Source organism: Ascaphus truei, chromosome 2 (genome assembly GCF_040206685.1).
Source record: "Ascaphus truei isolate aAscTru1 chromosome 2, aAscTru1.hap1, whole genome shotgun sequence".
Classification (NCBI taxonomy): Eukaryota; Metazoa; Chordata; class Amphibia; order Anura; family Ascaphidae; genus Ascaphus; species Ascaphus truei.
The window spans coordinates 199,043,824-199,065,856 of record NC_134484.1 but is presented as its reverse complement, the minus strand read 5'-3'; the positions used below and the strand labels follow the sequence as shown (position 1 = coordinate 199,065,856).

The 22,033-nt window shown below is 44.8% G+C and overlaps 1 protein-coding gene and 1 long non-coding RNA gene across 3 annotated transcripts in view; one reads left to right on the top strand and one right to left on the bottom strand.

Annotated features, from left to right (window-relative positions):
* RREB1 (ras responsive element binding protein 1) overlaps positions 1-13,976 on the bottom strand; it is a 103,597-nt gene extending 89,621 nt beyond the window's left edge. The window contains exons 1-2 of one of the 2 annotated variants that reach the window (XM_075585802.1): positions 12,888-13,976; positions 173-236 (exon numbers count right to left, since the gene is read on the bottom strand). In XM_075585802.1, coding sequence (XP_075441917.1) covers positions 173-184 — 12 coding nt within the window. In that variant the 5' untranslated portion in view covers positions 185-236; positions 12,888-13,976. The remainder of the gene's footprint in view (positions 1-172; positions 237-12,887) is intronic. The other variant, XM_075585803.1, reaches the window with a different exon arrangement.
* On the top strand, positions 1,958-5,040 carry LOC142487090 (uncharacterized). Its single transcript, XR_012799136.1, has 3 exons — positions 1,958-2,281; positions 3,561-3,661; positions 4,374-5,040. It is a non-coding gene; the product is annotated as an uncharacterized LOC142487090 (long non-coding RNA).
* Positions 13,977-22,033: the final 8,057 nt, after the last annotated feature.

Sequence of the window (22,033 nt, the reverse complement as noted above, 5' to 3'; positions counted from 1 at the left end):
TTAATCAAAGTTGAAGTCTTTTGTCTGGACCTCTTTGAAATGGTGATTACTCTCAGGAACATTATCTTATCACTGGGTTATTTTACATCTGGGAGAAGGGAAGAGTATCAATAAGGTGTGTGTGGGGGGGGGGGGGGGGGGGAAGAATAAGAAAGGCAAAGAACATCCATACCTGATTTTCCATCGGCGAGTGCCAGCTCTCTGTCCCAATCCGCACAGGGGGTCACTTTAGGTTTCTGAAATTCATTAGGATCTATTAGCCATCTGAAATCATTTCATTTGCCACAGCAGCTTTGCTTGCAAACATCACTTAACTCCTGTGCTTCCCTCTGGCAGGGAAAGGGTTAGCTAGAATACTTTAACACACACTTTGGACTTCGCATTGTTTTGCAGGCCCCTTCTACAAAGAAAGGTCATCAAATGTCAGCTTAGGGGGAAACAAAGGCTTTAAAACAGTGCATTTATATTTACTTATGGCTAAGGAGTCAAATATAACCGAGATGCTCAACTTTTTAAGTAAAAAATAAAATAAACTTAAAAAGTGAAGCGAACTCACTTAAGAGGGAGAAAATAAAGAAATGAAGTGCTGGGCTACAATTAAAATGGCTGCCTCTGTGTGGTTATCCTTTTTTCTCTCTCTCTCAATAAAAACAGTGACATTGTTGTATGGCAATGCCAAAGCTGCATGCTGGCTATAACACTGGTGAAGAATGAGAACCTAGAAGAATACGGGCATTACTGCATCTGCTCAGAAGCAGCCGATAGTCCCACCGACTCTGGCGTTTGCACCGGTTAATAATGTGATCTGCTACGTGCATAACCCCCATAGTGCTGGGATAACCCCTCAAGTTGCTGCCAGTCTTTGAAGGGGTTACAAATGGCCCATTGCACAGAAAACACACAGCTGTTGGATGAGAAGAAAATAAAAAGGGATTAAGAAACTTTATGAGTGTACTTGACCAACAAACTGATAGCACCTACCCACTGCCCTATTTACATGTGAGAAACTGCAGCCTCTTGGAGACCTCCAAGGACAATGTACTTTTTTTACATGCGCTCACCCCCGGACCCTTAAGAAAACAGCCAACAACGCTGTGCAGCGTTCAAAGAATCCCGGAGCTGTAAATGGAGTGCATATTTATACACACACAAGTTGGATCTCAGAACATCCTCCCTCCCTGATCATAAGATGAACAGACAACCCACCAGGATTCCTGGTTTTTAACTGGTACAGCTAAACCGGAGACTGTTGTTACATGAGCCTTGGAAGGCCGGCACCGGGTTCTCTTTTCGAAGCCGTGCATGAGAACGAGTGGGTGCTGGCGCTGAATCAGTTCAGCAACCTGGCACGGATGTTTAAGTTACCTTTCCAGCATCTTGTTACCAACCTCAGGAGGGATTTACCCGTATTGCTGCTGGATGGGCCTGTACTGCACTGCAAGGCTTTTGCAATCAGGAGTGAAAGTGTAGAAAGTAACACCCCCACAACCTCTTATTTACCCTGCCATAACCCTGGCGCGTAGAGAAAAACCTTGCAAGGAACCCCTTATCAACCCTCCTCCGTCGTCAAAGCAATGCATTGCAGGCCTCTCTGGCAGAAAAGGGTCTACAGCACTCGAAGGTCCATGATGCAGAGACCGTGACATGACCACCCAACCGATGCCAGAGAGACATGCAACACATTGCAGGCCTCTGTTAGGAAAGGATTACAGAGTTTGTTACATGGCCGAGTGCTTTAAAAGCAGACGTCAATACTTGGTGCTAAAAGTGCTGCACTGTTAACAGACCACAGCCGTTGCAATGCTCCCATCCCACACATTCATTACTTATTTGTAATTTGCTTGGCATAACGTCCTGTTTTTTTTTTTTTACAAAGCAATGCAACTTTGGACACACACACACCTCCAAATTAAACCCTTTCTGTTATGCATCTTTAACTACCAGGGTTACAATTATACACAGTAACCCAACTCATGAGGTGTCTTATGTTCAGGCGGTCTTTTTACAGCATGACTGCAGATACATCTTGCACAAACACATAGAAAGAGGGACGACAAAGAACAGCAATGTGGTATTTTTTGCAGTCTGGCGACATGGAGTGGTATATCAAGACATTTGGAGGCCAAAGGAACAGTCCTTGAAGAGGGAAATGAGTTCCCAAACAGGAAGAGACAGGCGGTCCAGATCATCAGTTACTAGCTGACATCCTCTCCGTGGGAGAACCAACTGGTCGGAAAGCAACAGGCAGCGCAATATGACAATTGAGGACAACAGAACTCTGGTAAAAGGGTGATCCCTCTAAACATTTACCAAAGTTACAGAGGACAAAGAAAACCAAAAGCAAGTATACACACACACGCGCGCGCAGAAAAATACATTGTGAATTATATTTTGAGTAGCAAAAAGGGCCAACGTTTTGGTCCCCTTCAAAATATTTCTTGTGCCTTTTACAATTTACCACACCCTTATGTGGAGGAGTGCAGAAAGGAATACATTTCCCGTTTCTCTACACTATATGGGGAACATACTATTCTGATCTGTCAAAAAGTCTAACAAAACGAAAACTATATTCCTGCTAATAATGCCTTTTGATCACAGCCTACAACTCTGTGCTACCCGAACTCACACTTCACAAGCCTGCAAAAATCAGCTTCCGACAGTGTACTTCCTCACTTATGAAACAATGGAATTGTACAGCATGCCTACACACACACACACACACACCTTTACACTCGGACCATAATGAAAGCTAGAACAGAACTGCAGGCTCGTAATGTGGTCAATGGCAGTTGCCTGCTGGTAAGCAGTAAAACAGATAAGGTTTAAGATAAAATGCTGAATGAATGGTGGGAGGGCGGTTTTTATTTTCTCTCTCAAACCCAGCCCTAAGTAAGTGCGTCTGGGCCGGGCCCAGCAGTAGGGGAGAGCATGGATGGTTAACTAGATTTCAGGCAGACATCAGCGGGGGTTCCTAAGGCTTCAACAAGGTTCCTTCATTAGAGGGAAAAAAACCCTGTTATCTCTACCAGTCTGGAGCCAGCAGTGTCTTGCTTAGCTAAGCAATTAAAGCTGCTCGGATGTCTTTTTTTTCTTAGTGCCCACGATGTGCTGGAGTATGACATCCTGCAGCCCCCTCCTATGTGTTGAGAGGTCTCAGATAGGGAAAGCTATATCCTCAATCTTCCTCCCCCAGCCTCTACATTCCCTGCTTGGGGACTCATGAGGCTCCTGCTGACTGACCAGATGAGATTACTATCTCAGGACAGTGGTACTGGCACTGACACCCAGCCATGAGGAACACACATCATTTGACACAGTAACTTATAAGGACCCAAGTGTTACTAGAATATAAAGTGCCCATTCAGCTTAAAGTGATTCTGTCAAATATACCACACCCTTAAAAAGTAGTGTGGCCATGTTTTTGGTTTCTAAGTTGTATTGTATATGTTAAATATTATAAAAACGTGGATTATAAATAAAGAATTTGCAAACAAAGTAATGTGGCCTACAACACAGGCGTTATTTTTCCCCTTGTGCACTCCACATCATTTATGGGACAGACTGACCAATCGGCAATATCTATGCAATTCAACTTGGGCTTGAAGTGGGGAGTCTCCAAGACTGGTCACAGAGCTATGCATCCTACTGGAAGCTGTTTCAGGTAACGCCTTCAGTTATTTTACCTCTATGTGAACATAGCATGTAGAAAGGGGATATTGAAAGTTTTTTTATAGCAGAGGTAGAATATATACAAGCACGGTACTAAAAGTAATAAGGGCAAAGCAAACCCAGCTCAATGCACTGCGCTTATTTAGGGGGACCTTTTAAAAAGAGTTTTTATGAGTTTTATGGTGCGTAGGTTTTACAATAAACCCTGTATAATCAACACATCATCAAGAATACACCCCAGTTATCAGCTTTCCCCCTTCGGTGTGTATGGATTTGTATGTGTCTTTCTAGCTGCAGCCTGCTCATGTTGAGTTGCCACATCACCCTACACTGCAGTCAGTGAGCTGGCATCTCTGCTGAGCTGGCCTCTGGGATCCAAGCACAACTAGACATGTTCTTGTTGTACCAACATGACTAAACATGCGGCTCTCCTGTACCAATTAATTTCCTGCGGCCAGTGGTCAAAGTGGCTTAAAACTAAGGCAGTGCTAATGTTCCCAATTTCAAGAAATGAAAAACCTGTGGTTTTGATTTTATACAGGCTTGACACGGTTTTTATACTCAGAACGGGGTAGACCCGCTTTAATCCAGATTCATATTATATTAAGTATAGTATGTAAATAAAGTCACTACATTATACATTACTAAAATTAAGACTATGGGTTTTGATTTATTTTTAAAGCAGTGGTACCCACACCTCTTAGCACCATCACACATACTGGCTGAAACCATTCTCTCCAGCCCATAGACTGGATCAACAGGACATACTATCAAGGCTACAAGTGTGCACATCACCAGCAACATCTCAACTGCCTTCTGCGCGTTCCCAAGGCCTGTGAAAAAAGATATTCTGCATAATCTTTTGGGCCTGTGCACTTTAGAGGCAAACAGAGATGATTTGACAATTATTTTCACTGTGTTTGGCAAATTTCTGTGATGCAAACATACATACTGCTGAATTCAAATAGACTTAGAGGGTAGGGGGAAATAAAAGGCACGCAGACACCCCCTGCCATGCTACCTCTCTTGTCTCTAAAAAGTAAACTCCATTTAAATAATAAAAGGATCTCCATTCATTGCATCATTAGCCTTGGCAACAAGTGAAGCAGGTAAATCCACAGTCTGCTGTTTAAGCTGCTCTGTTTGCTATGGAAACTCTAGGTCCTCAACTTTAGCGTGTGGTTAAAATAGCAGAGAGAGGAAGCAGTATGTGCCCTGTCTAAAGCAAGATGGGCTCGGACAGTCCAGACTGCTTTTACAGAAATACAACCAGCGTGTTGCTTTGTCTTAGTCTCCAAATGTGAAATGTACATTCCCCTTTTTCACTTGGTGCAAACTTGTTTTATCATGAGAGTTCCTGAAATGTAACCCCAAAACCCCTCTCCTTGTAAAGGAACCTGTGCAAAGAATGCAGTCCGGTTTCAGCACTGTGCAGACAAGAGGATGAAAAAGCCCACCCACCCATTAACCTCCTTTACAACCATTTCTTTGACGATCACCTCACAGGTATTTTTAGGTAGAGCGCTTTTTTTATATGTTTAATTAGTCGTGTTGTTAAGTTATTTATTTGAGCCGCTTTAAAAACATTTGATATAATATCCATCAGTTCGGCATTCAATAGCCTCTACTACACAAGGCAGGAAAAACAAAACGGCTTGAGTCAATCACTTAACGCTTTTATCTAATAATTTTCTCTCTCCAGAAAAGCCCAACAATGCCTGTAGGGGTTTTCAATAGGGTTTCTCCGCCCCCATTAAACACTAACACTATGGAAGTTTGGAGTCTGCAGGTGAATCCTTGTCAAGCTATTCAAATAGCTGGTCCCTGGAACTCCACAGCGGCTTTCAGGCTCTCACAGTTTTACTTGTTGGAATCACACTGAGCAAACAGTCTCCACCCGTCACCCACAGCCTTTGTCTGAAGCACCTTTTCACCGTGATCCACCTTTGTTTATTGGGAGCGCTGCTAACCTGAAAGCTCAAGAACCAGTGAGAAAAAAACAGATACACCGAATGCTTCTGTGCAGTGCCAAGGAACACACGCACAGAAATGCTGGGCCATTATCCTAAGAAGAAGTATTTATATCTCCCTATGTGCTCCAACACTATTTGACCAATTTAATTGATATGCTCACGTCTCTTAAGCATTTGAAATGTTTGTGTTTTATTTCAAAGCTGAATAACTTATTGAGGTTGATAAATTCATTTCCCTTCACTTATGTAACCCTTTTCCCTTAAAAAACACCAGTGAAATTTAAAAAAAAAAAAAAAAAATATATATATATATATATATATATATATATATATATATATATATATATATATATATTTATTTATTTTCGCATTTGTTCTCCTAGCCTCTTTAGTTTAAGTGCCTCGCACAATTCCAATACACTTGTGTTATTGATACCTGGTTTCCTTTTTGGTAGATGAAAGGAAAAGATCTAAAAAAAAAAAATATGACACGGAGCCGTAACAAAATGGATGAAATAAAAATTCACAATGTAGAACGTACAAGATTGTTTCCCTATACCAACAACTCAAAAAATCCATCCAGAGACGAGCAGTAAAGTGGGACGGGAAAAAGGCAGAGGATTTGCAAAATGAACGCCTTCCACACCAGGGGAGTTTGCAAAGCATTGCTGTGAAGCCCAGTTGTGGTTACAAGGATGGAGAGTGCTACACCTGAAATGGCTGTGCATAAAGTATTGGGGGAATACTAGTGTGGAAAATGGAACCCGTGTACATCGTATGAACACCCCGTTTACACTGCAGGACCAGCAAACACTGAAGGGGGTAATTACCATAGTGCACTCAGAAATTAGAAAGCAACAGACAGATCCTACAGCTCTCCAGAACTGGCCGCCGTTAATCTCCAATTACATCACATCTGCCATTCTCCCTTCCTTATCCTTCTACATCAGATTATTAACGTAGATGAAGCCATAACCAATTAACCTGAACACTGCAAGTCCTGCAGTTTAGCTCCTCCTTCCGTTCTCGGAGCCAGGTGCAGATTGCATAGCTACCCTTTGAACAAACATGCTAATGAACTCTCCACGTAAGTTTTGTTTCCTGCTTCACGCATGCTAGGGGGGCACAGACAATGCAGGGAGGGATGCTACCCTGCAGCAGTTACTAGCACAGGCCTGGCTCTCCCTACGCAGTCATTTTGCTGTGTGACATTGGAGGAACTCTAAAATGCACGTTACTACTCTTAACACGCTGGGGTAGCTGCCCCTCCGAGGGGGGGGCGGATTATATCATGCAGCATATTGTCAATATCGAGGGCATCTCAAGAAAATATAGAACGCAGCTGGTATTCCTAAAAACAGGACGACACGCGACGTCAGATACTAGGAGTTAACCCCTTAAGTGCCATATAGGCCTGTGATGCATTGCTTCCCTATGTAGCCTAGCCACGAAACCAAGTGCTGCACAATCTCTTTGCTGACAGAGGCGCTTTTGCTTGTTGTGCAGCACATCCGTGGCCCCTGTTGCTGCCGGCCCCCCTGGCAATAAAGAGGTTAATAGCTCGCAGAGCTGGAAAAATCCAGCAGGTCTCCCATCTTTGGTGATTTCACCAGAAGAAACTTCCATTGGGACATGAAAAAGTGAACTTTTAATTGTCACCTTCACTTGACCTCTATACTGAACACGTCACACAGCTGTGTGGCCTCCAAATTTCCCTAACAGCACCCGATTGTGCTACCTTAGGCCAGTTTATATTGAAAAGTACCTAAGTGTTTGCCACATTTTCTTTAGGTAACCGCCAAGCGCTGGGGTAGTGTCAGACCATGATAAAGAAACCCTTCATTTGACCACGGGGCAGTTATACTTTACATATCAAAATGTCCAAAATGGACCGCCACTTCGAAAATGATAAACAACAAGAACCACCATATGGGAGTTTGTGTATTTTTTGTGTTTTCTTAGTGCCTGTCAACTTTGGACATGTGGTGTTATGAATTGTACCACAGCGGTGAGGATACTGGACGAAGAGCACCGGTCTCCATTTGTGTGTATACTTTACATATCAGCATCAGAAATGTGCCTGTCTGTTACCTCTGCCTAGCTGTTTCAAGTCTGTGCTGCAACTTTTTAGAGGCAGGCAGAGGAGGAGGATTTCAGAGCTGCAGCCCCTTTAGCATAACTGTAAATAGATTGTTTGTTAAGATGGGTACTGTTCCCTCCACACCTCCCTCCATCTTATTGTCTGCAATGCACATCCTTTTACCTGATTGCAGATAACAGGGTCAGAGAAAAAAAAAAAGTCCCACCCTTTACTGCTTAACATGTCAGAACAATGATTCACCAGGCTCTTTTTTTTTTGTCTCCCTAGACTGCCAGTGTAATAAACCTAATGGGCAATGTCTTTTTCTTTCAACACTATGCAACCACTGGGAAAGCTGATGGTACTGGTTGGTTAACCCTTTGGCTGCCTAAGGGGGATTGCAACACAATGCAGGTCCTCTGCAGCAGCAAAAAAAAGTATCACATCCATGTTAAGCACATTGAGAACAGCTCTCAACTCTCAACTTTTATTTTCTCCTTTTTTTGAGGCTACCCCTTTCACCTCCAATCAGAAAAAAAGTTAAAAAAAACAAAACTTTTGTTTCAGTTAGGGATTTTGTATGCTACATTATTTCAAGCATTTGCCCCCTCCAAATAGTGTTTTGGGAAATGGGAAAATGTAGACACTATAAAAACAGCTCACAAAAAGAAGACTACATTTAGGAAAAGGAAACTATTACTTTGAGTACATTTTGCTACAAAAACAGCAGCATTGCAAGTCTAACAGCAGACCACACCACTAGCATCTGTTTTTAGTGTATAGATATCTGAAAGTGCCCAGCTAAGCCACTCTCCGTCCGACATACGCGGGATGCTACGAGTTCAATGAATAGTTCCGAGAACGTTTCTAAAAAGGCACTAAGTTGATAATTTGGCCCAGCAAACGTTTTTGAGACCTAAAAAAACTACAAAGAACGCACATTTGTTAAACGACTGCATCTCGTTCCTTACAGAGATATGAGGGTTAATTTTAGCACACTTCTGTTTAGCTGCTTAGCAACACTTATCCTATGACCTTCAAAGCACCACCTCTTTTCAAAGGGATAATGAATACAACCATCCAAAAGGACTTAACTTTGCTTGTTTTCTTCATTATAAAAAGTGATTCCGGGGGGTTTATTTTTGTGTGAAATCGGGAAAAACAAAAAATAAACCTCATTGTTTTTATTTTGTTAAAACAATCTGTGTTTAACAGTGTTCACATTGACACACATTTGAATTGTGTTTATCTGGGCACTTTTTTTTAGTTTCCACACTAACTTTGGGTTGCCTTTATATTCTCGCTGTGGTGGGTTTGCTACAAGAGCTCTAATTCTATTTGAAACGATGCTTCATTTCTCTTTTTTATTAATGGTTTGAATTGAACTAGAAGGGCAAGATGATCAGTCGGTGGCACTGTCTTTTCATTAAAACTTAAATCCCTCATTATAAAAGAGGACACATACAATTTTGCTCATCTTTTAAATCCACCCTTAAAATGTCCTGGTGCAAGGAAAAGTTCATTTAACAATGTCAGAGACTTCCACAGGAGAAGGCTAAGGATTGCATGGTGATATAACTAAACTATGAATACATAACTTTACAAACACAGGGCACATCATAACGTCTTGCTGCAAGGACCTGTAAAACCTGCAGTGCACAGCAGGCTCTTTCAGCTTCAAGGTCTGGAGTACAGAAAGTTTGATGCATGCAAGTTACTCTAGAAAAAAGTAGAAGCATCCCCTGCACACCCAGCTCTGCCTCTAACAAATGTAAAAACAAACAGAAAAAAAAACCTCTCAGACCTGTAACCATTTCAGTGCAAGAAAGCAAAGCCACAGATTCAGAGACTCTCTGACACCAAAGGGGTTAAGAAGACATTCTCTCTATCACCCCCCCTATAATTTTGCATGACATTAGATTTTACAGAAAACAAACAGATTTTCTTTGTGGGTGGAGATGCAGCAAAACACATCTATTGCCAGAGGCCTGAAGCACACAGTGGGACCATCCAGCAGTAAGAGGTTAAACGCCACTAGGCAGCTCATGCAGTCACATACTAAAAAGGCCTTCTATATATGCACAAGACAATCTGTTTTTGCTGCAGGCCTTAACAGCTCGAAATGGAGCTAAGAACAGATTCTTAAACATCTCTAATATCTCCAGAGGTTAGATCTAAGGAAACAAGGACTCTGGGACATGACAACTTATACTGCACATATAACCAGGCAGAAAAATCCATCTGACACACTGATTATATTTTCAGCCGTTTTCCTCTGTTGCAATAACTGTGCTACCACAAAGACAGCCTGAGCATCTCTGAGGCAAAGTAGGGGTTACACACAGACTTCGGACCATCTGACATCAACTAAGTCATGAAACAAAGATAGTAGGTTGCACAAGAACATTGTAATCCAGACTGATGAAATGGGTAATGATTCTGAGCGGATGGTTTTCTTTTGGATTCCTCACTCTCGAGCTAAGGTGTGTGTGTATAGAATTTAACTGTGCAAAGATGTGTTGTTGCAACCTGTTGGTTTCCCTTCTGTTCTTCATTCCCTCCCCTCTGGTCAATTAAACGCTTAAATACATCTTGTACTTCTCTTTGAATAGCTGAACCTATCGAGATCAAAATAAATGTATAATAATATAATAAAATCCCCACACCAACTTCTTAAGCTTACATGAGGGATATGTCAGCAAACATCTACCATTCACAGGGCCAGCCTGAGTAACAGCATCTGTGTATCAGAAGTAAGCAAGTCAAATGAAGGTGAATCTCAAAGGTCACTCTACTGCTGTGTAATTAACCCTATGAGAGCCTACTTCTCATTAGAAGTGTGTACCTTTGTCTCTTCTAAGCCTTGGATATATTATGTTTTTGAATGTGAATGCGTGGCAGATTCCTCATGTAACCACTGGCCAATATAAAACAACTAGTTTAAAAAGTGATCCGTCCAACATATACAAAACCAGGATGATGTATTTAACTTTGAGACACTGTGAAATAAAGGTAAGCAGCTGAGCATAATTTCACTAAAAAAAGGAGTTTGCATTCTTGTCATCTTGTTTAAGAGTGATTGTGAGAACTAAAACGTATGTCAAGGGAGGTTTTAAATAGTTTCCCCCTCATTCAACCACACCGTACACAAACTGAAAACAAAACCAAAAGGACCATAAATCTGGATCATCACCGCTACCAATGACGTAAAAATTAAAAGTACACCCATCCCTACACTAGTTCATAGAAGATGCCAACATGGGACGTTTGGAGGCAGGCTCAAAATAAAACGCACCCCAGCAATTTAAAAAATAAATGGGTGGGGGGCGGGGGGTTAGGTTGTGTGAGAAGAGTGTGCCCTCCATCATGAGAGGCACTGCCCTCCTCCCCTCACTTAGTGCAGAGTTGTGTGTTGGTGCTGCTGTGCTGGCTCCTAAGCCGTGTAGAATTTCGTAATGGAATGTGAACTGCTCATCCGGATCTGGGCTCTCGTTCTATCTCCTAACCAGTAAGGAGCAGGGGAGGACAGATCTGCTGAGACAGGACAAACGCTCTCTCTCCTCCTCCTTTTTTATAACCCATCAAGGATGCCTTATGGAGGCGCACAGAGCAAAGGCAACACTTGATAAAGTAGACAAACAGTGTGTGTGTGTGTGTGTGTGTGTGTGTGTGTGTGTGTGTGTGTGTGTGTGTGTGTGTGTGTATATATATATATATATATATTTATATATAAATATATATATATTTATTTCACAACAGATGTTAGCATGGGAGCTAGAATTAGGGGTGCAGGGGGGGGAGGGCTGGGTTTTTACATGATGGTAATGTATGTATATCACCCCCACCCATAAACACAGTTCCTACACTACTGGATGTAAGGAAGTTACACAGCAGCACTTTTTTGGGTGTATGGAAGAAAAGGAAACAGATAAGACTTCAATAAAAAAAAGGAAGAAGAAGGTCGTCCCCTAAAGAAGGTGCAGCTGAAGCTGAGGGGGCAGAGAGACTATATTATTAGCAGCTACTGCAAAAGCGAGAGAGAATTAAGCGTATTAAACTCCATCTCCCTCCCCTTAACGCGCAGGCATCACGGAGGAGAGGCAGAGGAGTGGGGAAGGAAAAATAACCCTACCCTGCTTCTTAGCAACCATTAAGGTCGCAGTCTCCTAAGAGACGAGTCCTGACTAGTTATAGCTACTTCGCGGGGAGAGCAACACAAAGTGAAGCTGAACTGTTTCAAAGTGCAATGTATGTCCGTGCCTCACTCCATCCAACTCAGGTCACAAGGGGGGAACTACGCTGGAAGCATATAATGAAGGGGGATCTGGGAATGGGGGGGATCTGGGAATGGGGGTGCTCTGGGAGAGCGAGTGATGAACTATGCAGCGAAATGAGCATGGGTGGAAAATGAGGTGATGGGGGGGGGGGTTATAAAGCCCCCCAAAGTCCAATAAACGTTTTGTACCTCCTGATCTATGTTTATGTCGTTTACACTTTGACATTTTGTCTTTCTGTATGTAGCTTGGCGTTTTTTGTAACGTGGAAAACCGAAATGTAAAAAAAAAAAAAAAGAACTTTCTACCACTATGCACCTTCCCTCCCCCCCATCTCTCTACCCTCCCCCCCCCCATCTCTCTACCCTCCCCACCCCTCTGCCTCCCCCCCCCCCCACATCTCTCTTCCCTCCCCACCCCCCCATCTCTCTTCCCTCCCCCCCATCTCTGCTTTGATGCCAGGCTCCTTCCTGTACTCATGACTAGTCCTGACTACGTGTTCCTCCTCTGATCCACATTGCACAACGCACTGATGCTACACTCACTCGACACAAACTCCTCTTTAACCTATACAACCGATGTCATTATTTACCAAACTCTGCCTTCACCTTCATTTAAAAGCACACACAGGGGCTGCAAAGTTTGCCAAGGCAAAGCCCCCACCCCCCCCCCTATCCCCACCACCTCTCTCTCACACACACACAGCAAGTGGTAAGAGGGTGAGAGAGAGAGGACAGGGCGAAACCTCCATCAACTATTAACAGTGCCATAAACCCCTTTGCGGTCAGAGAAGTCAGCCATGGCCTCTCTGGCAGCGAAGGGGTTAAGAAGCATCCAGACAAGAAAAAAAAAAATCAACTTTCAAAAGTTTGTACACTTATTTTTGTTTACCTTAAAAGGGACGCCTCCATCTCAACTATTCAGATGACTTGAGCAAAAGCAGTAAAAGAGAGAAAAAGAAAAAAAAAAAGTTTGTGTGGTAGTGAGAAAGTTTGCTTAGTCCTTTTTTTTTGTTCTTGTGTGAGGCCACACAGTGCTTCAGAGCAGCCCCATCCAGGATCCTGGGTTGGTGCTTGCTGGTTAAAAATAAACTTTTGCTCTAGGAGGAGATGATCTGGCTGGGATTCCTGAGCTCAGACGGTTTAATATGGATGAGCATCAGGTCCTGCAGGCAAAATGCTGCTCTTGGTGCTGCTGCTGTTGCTGCTCAATGCTGGTTGGTAGAGAGACTTTAACAAGGAAGGGGAAGGAGAGTCAAGAGGGCGGGGAGAGGAGAGAGGAGGAGAAGGGGGGGAGGGGAGACACACAGACACACAGCAGCATCTCCCACAACACTCGTATCAACTTTAAAGTAACATTTACAAAAATTAAAGTTTTTCTTTTAACTTTGCTCCACTGAATGACATCCTAAATGAAGTGCTTCTTCTTTTTGTTTAACTTGTTGATTATGAATACAGAAGAAAAATAAAAAGCTATATATGTGCATCCATCTATCTATCGATATATCTACCTGTGCTATGCAATAACGCTGTTTAAAGAAGTTTTCAGGGTGGAAAATATCAACAGCAGGCGTATACAATGTGTGCGCTGTAGGATGAGGCTTGTGATCCTGTGTGCTAGGTTGTTCATCCCTCCCCTTAGCTCAGAACTGCCCCATCCCATTGCGATTTTGTGTGCAAAATGTCAGCGCTACAAAGGTCAACATGTATTTGCATGGACACACACACGGAGACACACACACACAAACGGAGACACACACACACTAGTGGTCCCTGAATGATGTGCATTGGGATACGGTTGAGGGGAGGTGTGTCTAGTACCGCCCTCCTCCGCTAATATTGTATTTGAGGTGCTGGTGCAGGTGAGGATTACAGGCGGGGATCTGCAACCAGCGAGAAGAAGTCAGCTTTGCAGAGCGGTGTCAACGGAGGAATTCTGTGTGCGGATGTGCAAAGTTCACCAGGGCTCATATTATCTCTGCTCCTCCAGAGCTGGAAGTGGCTAGTAAAGTCTACAGGGCTCTGCGGAGGGAGGCGGAGCAGGGAATCAGGGGCGGCAGGTAGAGCAGGTTGGGGACTTCTCACTTTTTTTTTTTTTTTTTAAACTTCAGCTCGCTAACTCCTCTTTCTGTTTCCCTCTCCCCCCTCACTCTCCCTCCCTCCCTCCCTGATAAAGAAACCATCACGTGTTTCATCTCCTGGGGACGTGTTACTGACTGAGCCTGCTGCTTGCTTCTCTAGCAGCCTGTTGCAACAAAGTAGCATCTTCTTTTTTTTCTTCTCCCCAGGGAGAGGCACGTTAGACCCACTAAATATATATCTTTTTTTCAAAGTAATTTCCCTCTGATCTAATCGATAAAACATCTAGTTCTACCTGGAGAGAGATTGGATGGAAGAACACCCACTGCTCACACATGCCAAATTCAGTATTACCTTTTAGAAGGAGAAAAAAAAAGTAAGTGTCACTTACTTGGCCACTAGTGGAGATACATACTATAGCTATCTAACTAGTTCTTTTCAGGGAAGTACTTTTGGCTATCAAGGCGCAATAAGCTAGGAGTATTATTTTGCCATCATGAGTACACAAGGCAACATATTCTAAACCTATTGTAATGCAATGTGTTGCAGCAGCACCCCTGGCAGAGAAGGTGTTAAACTCATTAGTGCAGAGAATGGAGTGAGACTTCCTATCATGGTGGAAATACAGCAACAGCCCAAGTCTCACCTTGCGTCTTCTAATAACATGAGATTCCTATTGGCAGCTGGACCAAGAAGGGGATATTACTGCACCCTACAGCAATGTTCTGTTTGTAATGCCAAACGGAACGACTGCTTACTGCTTGTATTATTTGTTATGTATATGATTGTCACATGTATTACTACCGTGAAGCGCTATGTACATTAATGGCGCTATATAAATAAAGACATACATGCATACCTCAGTGTTGCTTTAAAGGTTACCTCTTATACAGTGTGTACATTTGTTTTAATAAAGCACTTTACAATGTACACAGGGTGAGGATATTTCAAGGCTGTATCACCTCTCAAAAGTACCACCGTTCTTTGTGAGATTCTGTCCCTATCCTAATTTAATATGCTGGGCTTTTAATTACCTATCATCCCACGATGCTGCAAAGTCGCTACTGAGGAAGTAGTGTGAGGATCAGTGATGACATGCAATATCCAACCACAGTATGTCTATGTTCTATGTTGAATAAGCAGAACACCATCACCACTTCTCTGCTATTTTAATTTTGCTAAAAATATAGAGCGTCAGCTAATTGAGACAGAGCTCTGCATACTTCAATTTCTTCACTGTACCAAATCCGATCGCAATGCCAAGAAATATCTTAATCCCATCTGGCACCCTCCAAAATATCTAGCTGGAAGTAAACATCTGGGACATTTTTTAACCTGAAGAGTTTGGCACTGTGTACTTTTTTTTTTTTTTTTTAGAGCAAAGTGAAGTTTTAGATCGTGCTACTACCAGAGTAGAAGCTGCTGCTCTCACTAGGCAAAGGAGCACAGAATGTATGCGTGGTGCTAATGTGACCTTCCTGGTGTTGATAGTACCCGGTTCCTGAATTAATAAGGTATTAAATGGATAGTCTAGCAGTTGTAAAGCCTTGCTCCAGGTTTTCTCTGTTCTTTACCCAGAACTGCAAACCAGTGGCATTGTTGGAAGCCGCTATTAGCCTTAAAATTCCTGGTTTTCTAGGAAACATATTCAACCTATAAAATGCTAACTACTGCATAACCAAACTAAGCAGTTGCTAATGGCCTCGTTCATTCTAATGGGGGTGCTTCTCTGTAATAAGACCCTGCAGAATGCACTCAGAGCCAGAATCACTCAACTCCAATATAAAAGGGCAAATAGCCTGACGTTGCCCAAGTCAGTAACGATTATAGGGTTGCGAGGTGTCCAGTATTGAACCGGACTGTCCTGTATTTGGACAGTGACTAGTGAAAAAAATAGAGCTAATACTGGACATGTATGTGTCCGGTGTTACCTCTCTGGACATGTATGTGTCCGGTGTCACCTCTCTGGACATGTATGTGTCCGGTGTCACCTCTCTGGACATGTATGTGTCCGGTGTTACCTCTCTGGACATGTATGTGTCCGGTGTCACCTCTCTGGACATGTATGTGTCCGGTGTCACCTCTCTGGACATGTATGTGTCCGGTGTTACCTCTCTGGATTTAGTGACCTGACCGGCTTGGGGGCCACGGAGCCCTGAGCAGGGAGAGAGCAGGGCTATTTGCTAGAGGGCTGGGCAGCATCCTCCTTTCTGATTGGCTGCTGCTGGCTAATGCAGCCAAACAGGAGGAGGTGTCAGGAGCCTGGGGGTGGGGCCAAGGAGAAGAGGGAAGCAGCATAAAGCGGAGGTGTGTGGTGTGTGTGGTGTGGTGTGGTGTGGTGTGGTGTGTGTGGTGTGGTGTGGTGTGGTGTGGTGTGGTGTGGTGTGGTGTGGTGTGTGGTGTGTGTCTTTCACCATGGTGTCCGGTATTTTTGGAAAAGCCACCTGGCAAGCCTAGTAACGAATGTTATTTGCCCGGAGGATAACGGCATATTCCCAAAAGTAAATCCCAAAACAACGTCCATACCAGAGCACATCAGCATAGGTGTTATTTCAGGACAGCGCTACGTTATCATCGCGCATTGAACAAGAGAGAACACTTGTTAGGTTCATGGATCCTTTGCTGGGATGGGGGCTCCAGACCAGTGAGGAGTCGTGCTACATTCAGGTCCTTGTTCAAGTGCTGGAGACGAGTGCAATGAATGGAAGTGAATCCTCTCCAGCACGGGGAAGTTGCTTCACCGCATATTGAACAAGGGCCTTTAGTCATCAAAGTGCCCATGGTCAAATAAGTTCATCTTAAACTGTTCACGTTTTCTTTTTTTAATGAGAGCAATACATTGCAAGGTTTTAGTTATCAAAGTCCTCCGTTCCCAGCTCAACGTTCTTATCTGGAGAAAAAAGTTTGAGCCCTTATATTCGGCAGAGCTAAATGACCCATTTGACTGGTGAAGGCTTTAGGCTGCGCTTATAGTGCTGGCTACGCGACTGCGTGACGTCAGCCGTCGCTGTAGCTATTGCGATTCCTGCACTCTGGTGCAGAAGACCAAGGGAGGGTGACGGGGGCGTGGTGGAGGCGTGGCCGTGAGCAGTTCGCCCCCATTGGCTGAACCGCTTACGTGCCGCTGACGTCACGTGGCAATCGCCGAAAAAGTCATAACCCTTTGACTACCGGCGATCGTGACCGCTCCGTTGCTCTGCAGTGCAGTCGCGCCCACTATGGGCACCAGCGACGGACTGCATGTACTTGCTACGGCACTGCGTGACGTCGCAGTCGCTTTGACAGCACTATAAGCGCAGCCTAAGTGTTGAATGTTGCTAATGGGAAAGGAACAATCCGCCTGCATCTTAGGTGGGAGAACTTAAAGCTGCAGACCAAGGAATATCCTACATATGTTTTTTTTTTTTTTTTTTTAATAAATCAGTCCTGAAGTATAAGAAAATATTTGTAGCATTTCAAAAAAACAAAAAAACATCTGAACTACATTTTTAATGTATTATAATGTAACAAGCATTTTTTGTTTCTATAACAACCATTTACAGTCACATCCGCTTCTTCTTCTGAAACAGGCTCTGGCACACCCTTTTTGAGCCCTGCCCTATCTCTAGTAGTGCACCAATTGTATCTAGTGACTGCCTTGTCACATGATCTTGCCCACAGAACTTTGCATCTTTGGTCCTCTTCTGCTGCACTGACAGGGATTTAATGAACCCCCAAGCCGGATGTTCACCGATCGATAACAAGACAACTTGGCTAATTACTTATCATTGTGGATTGTTTTGATGCACAAATTAAAGGGGGGGGGGGGGGGGAATGTTAAAACGGCAGCTCGGACTGCTGCTTTAACACCATGAAAGTAAGATACAATAGTACAAAAGGGAAAAGAGTCCTCCAGACCAGGGGTGCACAAACAGGGGGGGGGGGGGTGTTGCAACATTTTCGGGGGGGTGCACGGCACTTACAGAGGCCACGCACTCTTCCCCACAACATTTAAATGAAATGCCGGGTCTCTGTAAAACCCTTACCTTGTCTCCGGCGGCTTCTGGCGTCACATCATATGACGCAGCGGGGTCAAATGACAATGCAATGTCACATGACGTCGGAGAAAAGGTAAGGGGGGGGGGCGGGCGCTGAGGGGGGAAGCAGATAGGGGAGGCGCAGATAAAGTTTGCACACCCCTGCTCCAGACTGTAAGCTCTCACCAGCAGGGTCCTCATTTTGTGCACGTTTTTCCTGATTTGTATTTCTATGTAACTCTGATGTCATTATCAAATTTCTGTACTGCGGCATATGTTGGCGCTTTACAACTACCACTGCTTTTCTATCTGCAAGCCTAACCCTCCACTTCAAAAATAAGGATTTTAAGAATATACTCACTCTTTGTGTGAGTATACTAATAATATACCAGAATGCATCGTTCTATTCATTAATACCAGCGCAGAACCACTACTCTTTAGTGCAACTTTTTCTAAATGTGTTTTAGATTGGGATTCACATGTAGTTCCTACTTGACAATGTGTGTACAAATCCACTTTTTGGCATATTGTTCTTAAACAAACAGAAAGTGCTTGTCATGAGACTGATGGTTTTTAGTAAGACAATTACAGCGCTCTGGCAATCCGAGAATAGCCGTGTCAAACCCGCAAGAAATTCACTAAACAGGGGTTCCCAAGCGTTTCCATATCACAGACTAATTCAACGTTAATAAGAGTTTGGAGGACCACTAAACTTACACTTGTAGCTTTTATCACCAATATATTTACACATGTAACAGGTGTTCCCCCATCCTCTGGGAGATTTCACTGTTACCTGTACTCTCGCTGTGCTGTACCTGTCAGGTTACAGGATTGCTGAGTGTCCGACGATGGCAGTGGGGAAGACAGGACAGGCTTTCAGGATATTCTCAGCTCTTTCTGGGTGCAGCGCCTGCATTTCCAGCAGGCCCCAGCAGAGCTGAGTGCAGTTCCTACAGGAAAACCATCTGGCACTCCCCCTGATAAACTGCAGTCACTGGCAGGAGTATAAAAACAGCAGCTGATCTTTATTGAGTACAGCCGTACACAATCAACAATGCAATTCCTCTGGTCCCTGGAATCAACCCCCAGGGCTGAAGGCCCCAAAGGTCTATCCTTTGCTCCCTTACCCCCTGGTGGAGTAAGGGGTAACAGCTCCCACTCCCCTGCGGGAGGGGATAGCACAATGATCCACTCCCATGAGGGGAGAGGGTAGAACTGACCAACTGCCCACTCCCCACTGTTACCTTGGGCGAGGTTTCAGATCTCAGCCCCGTGTGGGTGGCATCTAGGCCTCAGGCTACCCCCCTGTCACTCAAGGAAGCTGCTGTGGTGATTCGCCATTCTGCTGCTCCTGCCCCTTTAACCCTCACTCGCCCATCTGACCCCCATGGCACTCAAGAGTGGCAACCTGGCGGTGGTACCTACGCGTGGCGCGCGGTTTCTGAGCGGTCCCCGTCGGTCCCTTCGGTCTCTGGGCATGTGGCGCGTTCTCGCCCCTCCTGTCTTGACGCGTGGCGCAGTCTCTCAAGTGGTCTGCGGTCTCCGCCCCTTGGTCCCGCACCCGTCCTGACGTCGCTGCTAGAGAGGTGCGGTTGCGCTCCTCGCTCCGCCTCCGTGGGTCCCGTCTATGGTCTCCGCCCCAGTGTTTGCGCGGGTATTGTGGCATGCGATGACGGCGCGCAACCAGGTCGCCTACGTGTTGTGCTGGTTACGCGCAGTGCGCGCGCACATTCTAATGCGGTAGCTATTGGCTGTGTAATGGGACGCACCTGCATGATCCAGCAGCCTATCCTGAACCGCACTCCTACTTCCTGGTTGCCTCCCATTGGTGGGAGGTCCTATAGGTATGCTCTCGGAGCTCCCAGTCATTGCCGAGCATGTACTTCCTGCTGTACTTACCTATGCTGTACTTCCTGTTGACCCCACTTGTTCATTCATGTCTGACTTAAGGGAACTCTTAGAGAAGGGGAAAATTTTGGGTGTATTAGATGCTAATGAGACTGAGTTCTTATATAATCCATTTCCAACCACGGCCTTGTTCCACCATCTCCCAAAGATCCATAAGACATTGGTCTCTCCTCCTGGGAGGCCAATTGTCGCTAGTATTGGATCTTTGGGAGATGGTCTATCATGGTACATGGATCACTATCTACAACCCCTGGCATTAGCTCTTCCGTCTAATATTCTGGACAGTGTTGATTTGATAAATCAATTAGAAGGTTTCCCTTGGAAGCCGAACGTTATCTGGTTGTCTATGGATGTTACATCATTATATACAGCTAAACCCCGTTATAACGCGGGTCTCGGGGTCCACCCCGAGACCACCGCGTTACTAACGGGGTCGCGAGAAAAAAAAATGGCCGCCGCGCTTTAGCGCATATTCATCCCGCGGGACAGGAGATGGGAGCGGGCATGTCCCTCCGCTCCCCGCTTCCCCCTGTCACCGCGGGACAGGCCGCGGGGCAGGAGATGGGAGCGGGGATGTCTCTCCTGTCCCCGCTTCCCCCTGTCACCTCGGAACAGGCCGCGGGGCAGGAGATGGGAGCGGGGATGTCCCTCCTGTCCCCGCTTCCCCCTGTCACCTCGGGACAGGCCGCGGGGCAGGAGATGGGAGCGGGGATGTCCCTCCTGTCCCCGCTTCACCCTGTCACCGCGGGACAGGCCGCGGGGCAGGAGATGGGAGTGGGGATGTCCCTCAGGTCGCCGCTTACCTCAGAACCATGCTGCCTGCATGGAGGTTGTAGCGGGGGGTTTCTTCTCCCCACCGCTGTCCCCGGTGCTCCCGCTGCCTGCGCGGGAGGAGGGGGGGGAGCGGGTGGTGGTGCTGGTCGCGGCCCGTCTGTGTAGAGTGAGAGAGTGTGTGTGTATGTATATATGGGAGAGAAAGTGTGTGTGTGTATATGGGTGTGTGAGTGTGGGTAAGTGTCTGTGAGTGTGTGTAAGTGTCTGAGTGTGTGTGTAAGTGTGTGTAAGTGTGTGTGAGTGTGTGTGAGTGTCTGTGAGTGTGTAAGTGTGTGTGAGTGTGTGTGAGTGTGTGTGAGTGTGTGTGAGTGTGTGTGAGTGTGTGTGAGTGTGTGTGAGTGTCTAAGTGTGTGTAAGTGTGTGTGTGTGTGTGTGTGTGTGTGTGTGTGAGTGTGTGTGAGTGTCTGTAAGTGTGCGTGAGTGTGCGTAAGTGTGTGTGAGTGTGCGTGAGTGTGGTCAGTGTGTGTGCAGTGTGTCAGTGTGAGCAATGAGCAGTGTGTGTGCAGTGTGCAGTGTGTGTGCAGTGTGGCAGTGAGCAATGAGCAGTGTGTGTGCAGTGAGTGTGTGCAGTGTGTCAGTGTGAGCAATGAGCAGTGTGTGTGCAGTGTGCAGTGTGTGTGCAGTGTGGCAGTGTGAGCAATGAGCAGTGTGTGTGCAGTGAGTGTGTGCAGTGTGCAAAAAAAAAATGTAAAAAATTTTTTTAAAAAAAATATTTTTTTTTTTTTTTTTTTTTTTTTTAAAAACGGGAGCCACGGGAAAACCGCGTTATAACCGAATCGCGGTATAACGAGGCGCGTTATAACGGGGTTTAGCTGTACTATCATTAGACATGACCTGGGGATGGCAGCTTCACGTTATTTCTTGGACTCTTCTGATTTATCACCAGCACAGGGAAGTTTCATTTTGGATTCTATTCACTTTTTATTAACACATAATTATTTTTTGTTTGATGGTGTTTACTAACTCCAAACACGTGGAACGGCTATGGGAACCAGCTTTGCCCCATCCTATGCAAATTTATTCATGCAATGGTGGGAGTCGTTCCACGAGTTTGGAGATAGGAACCCATTTAGGGATCATATTGTTTTTTATCGTCGGTTTATTGACGATTTGCTTTTCATTTGGGAGGGTGACCGTAACACTATGTTATCGTTTATAGATTCACTTAATAATAATGATCATGGTTTAAAGTTCACATTTT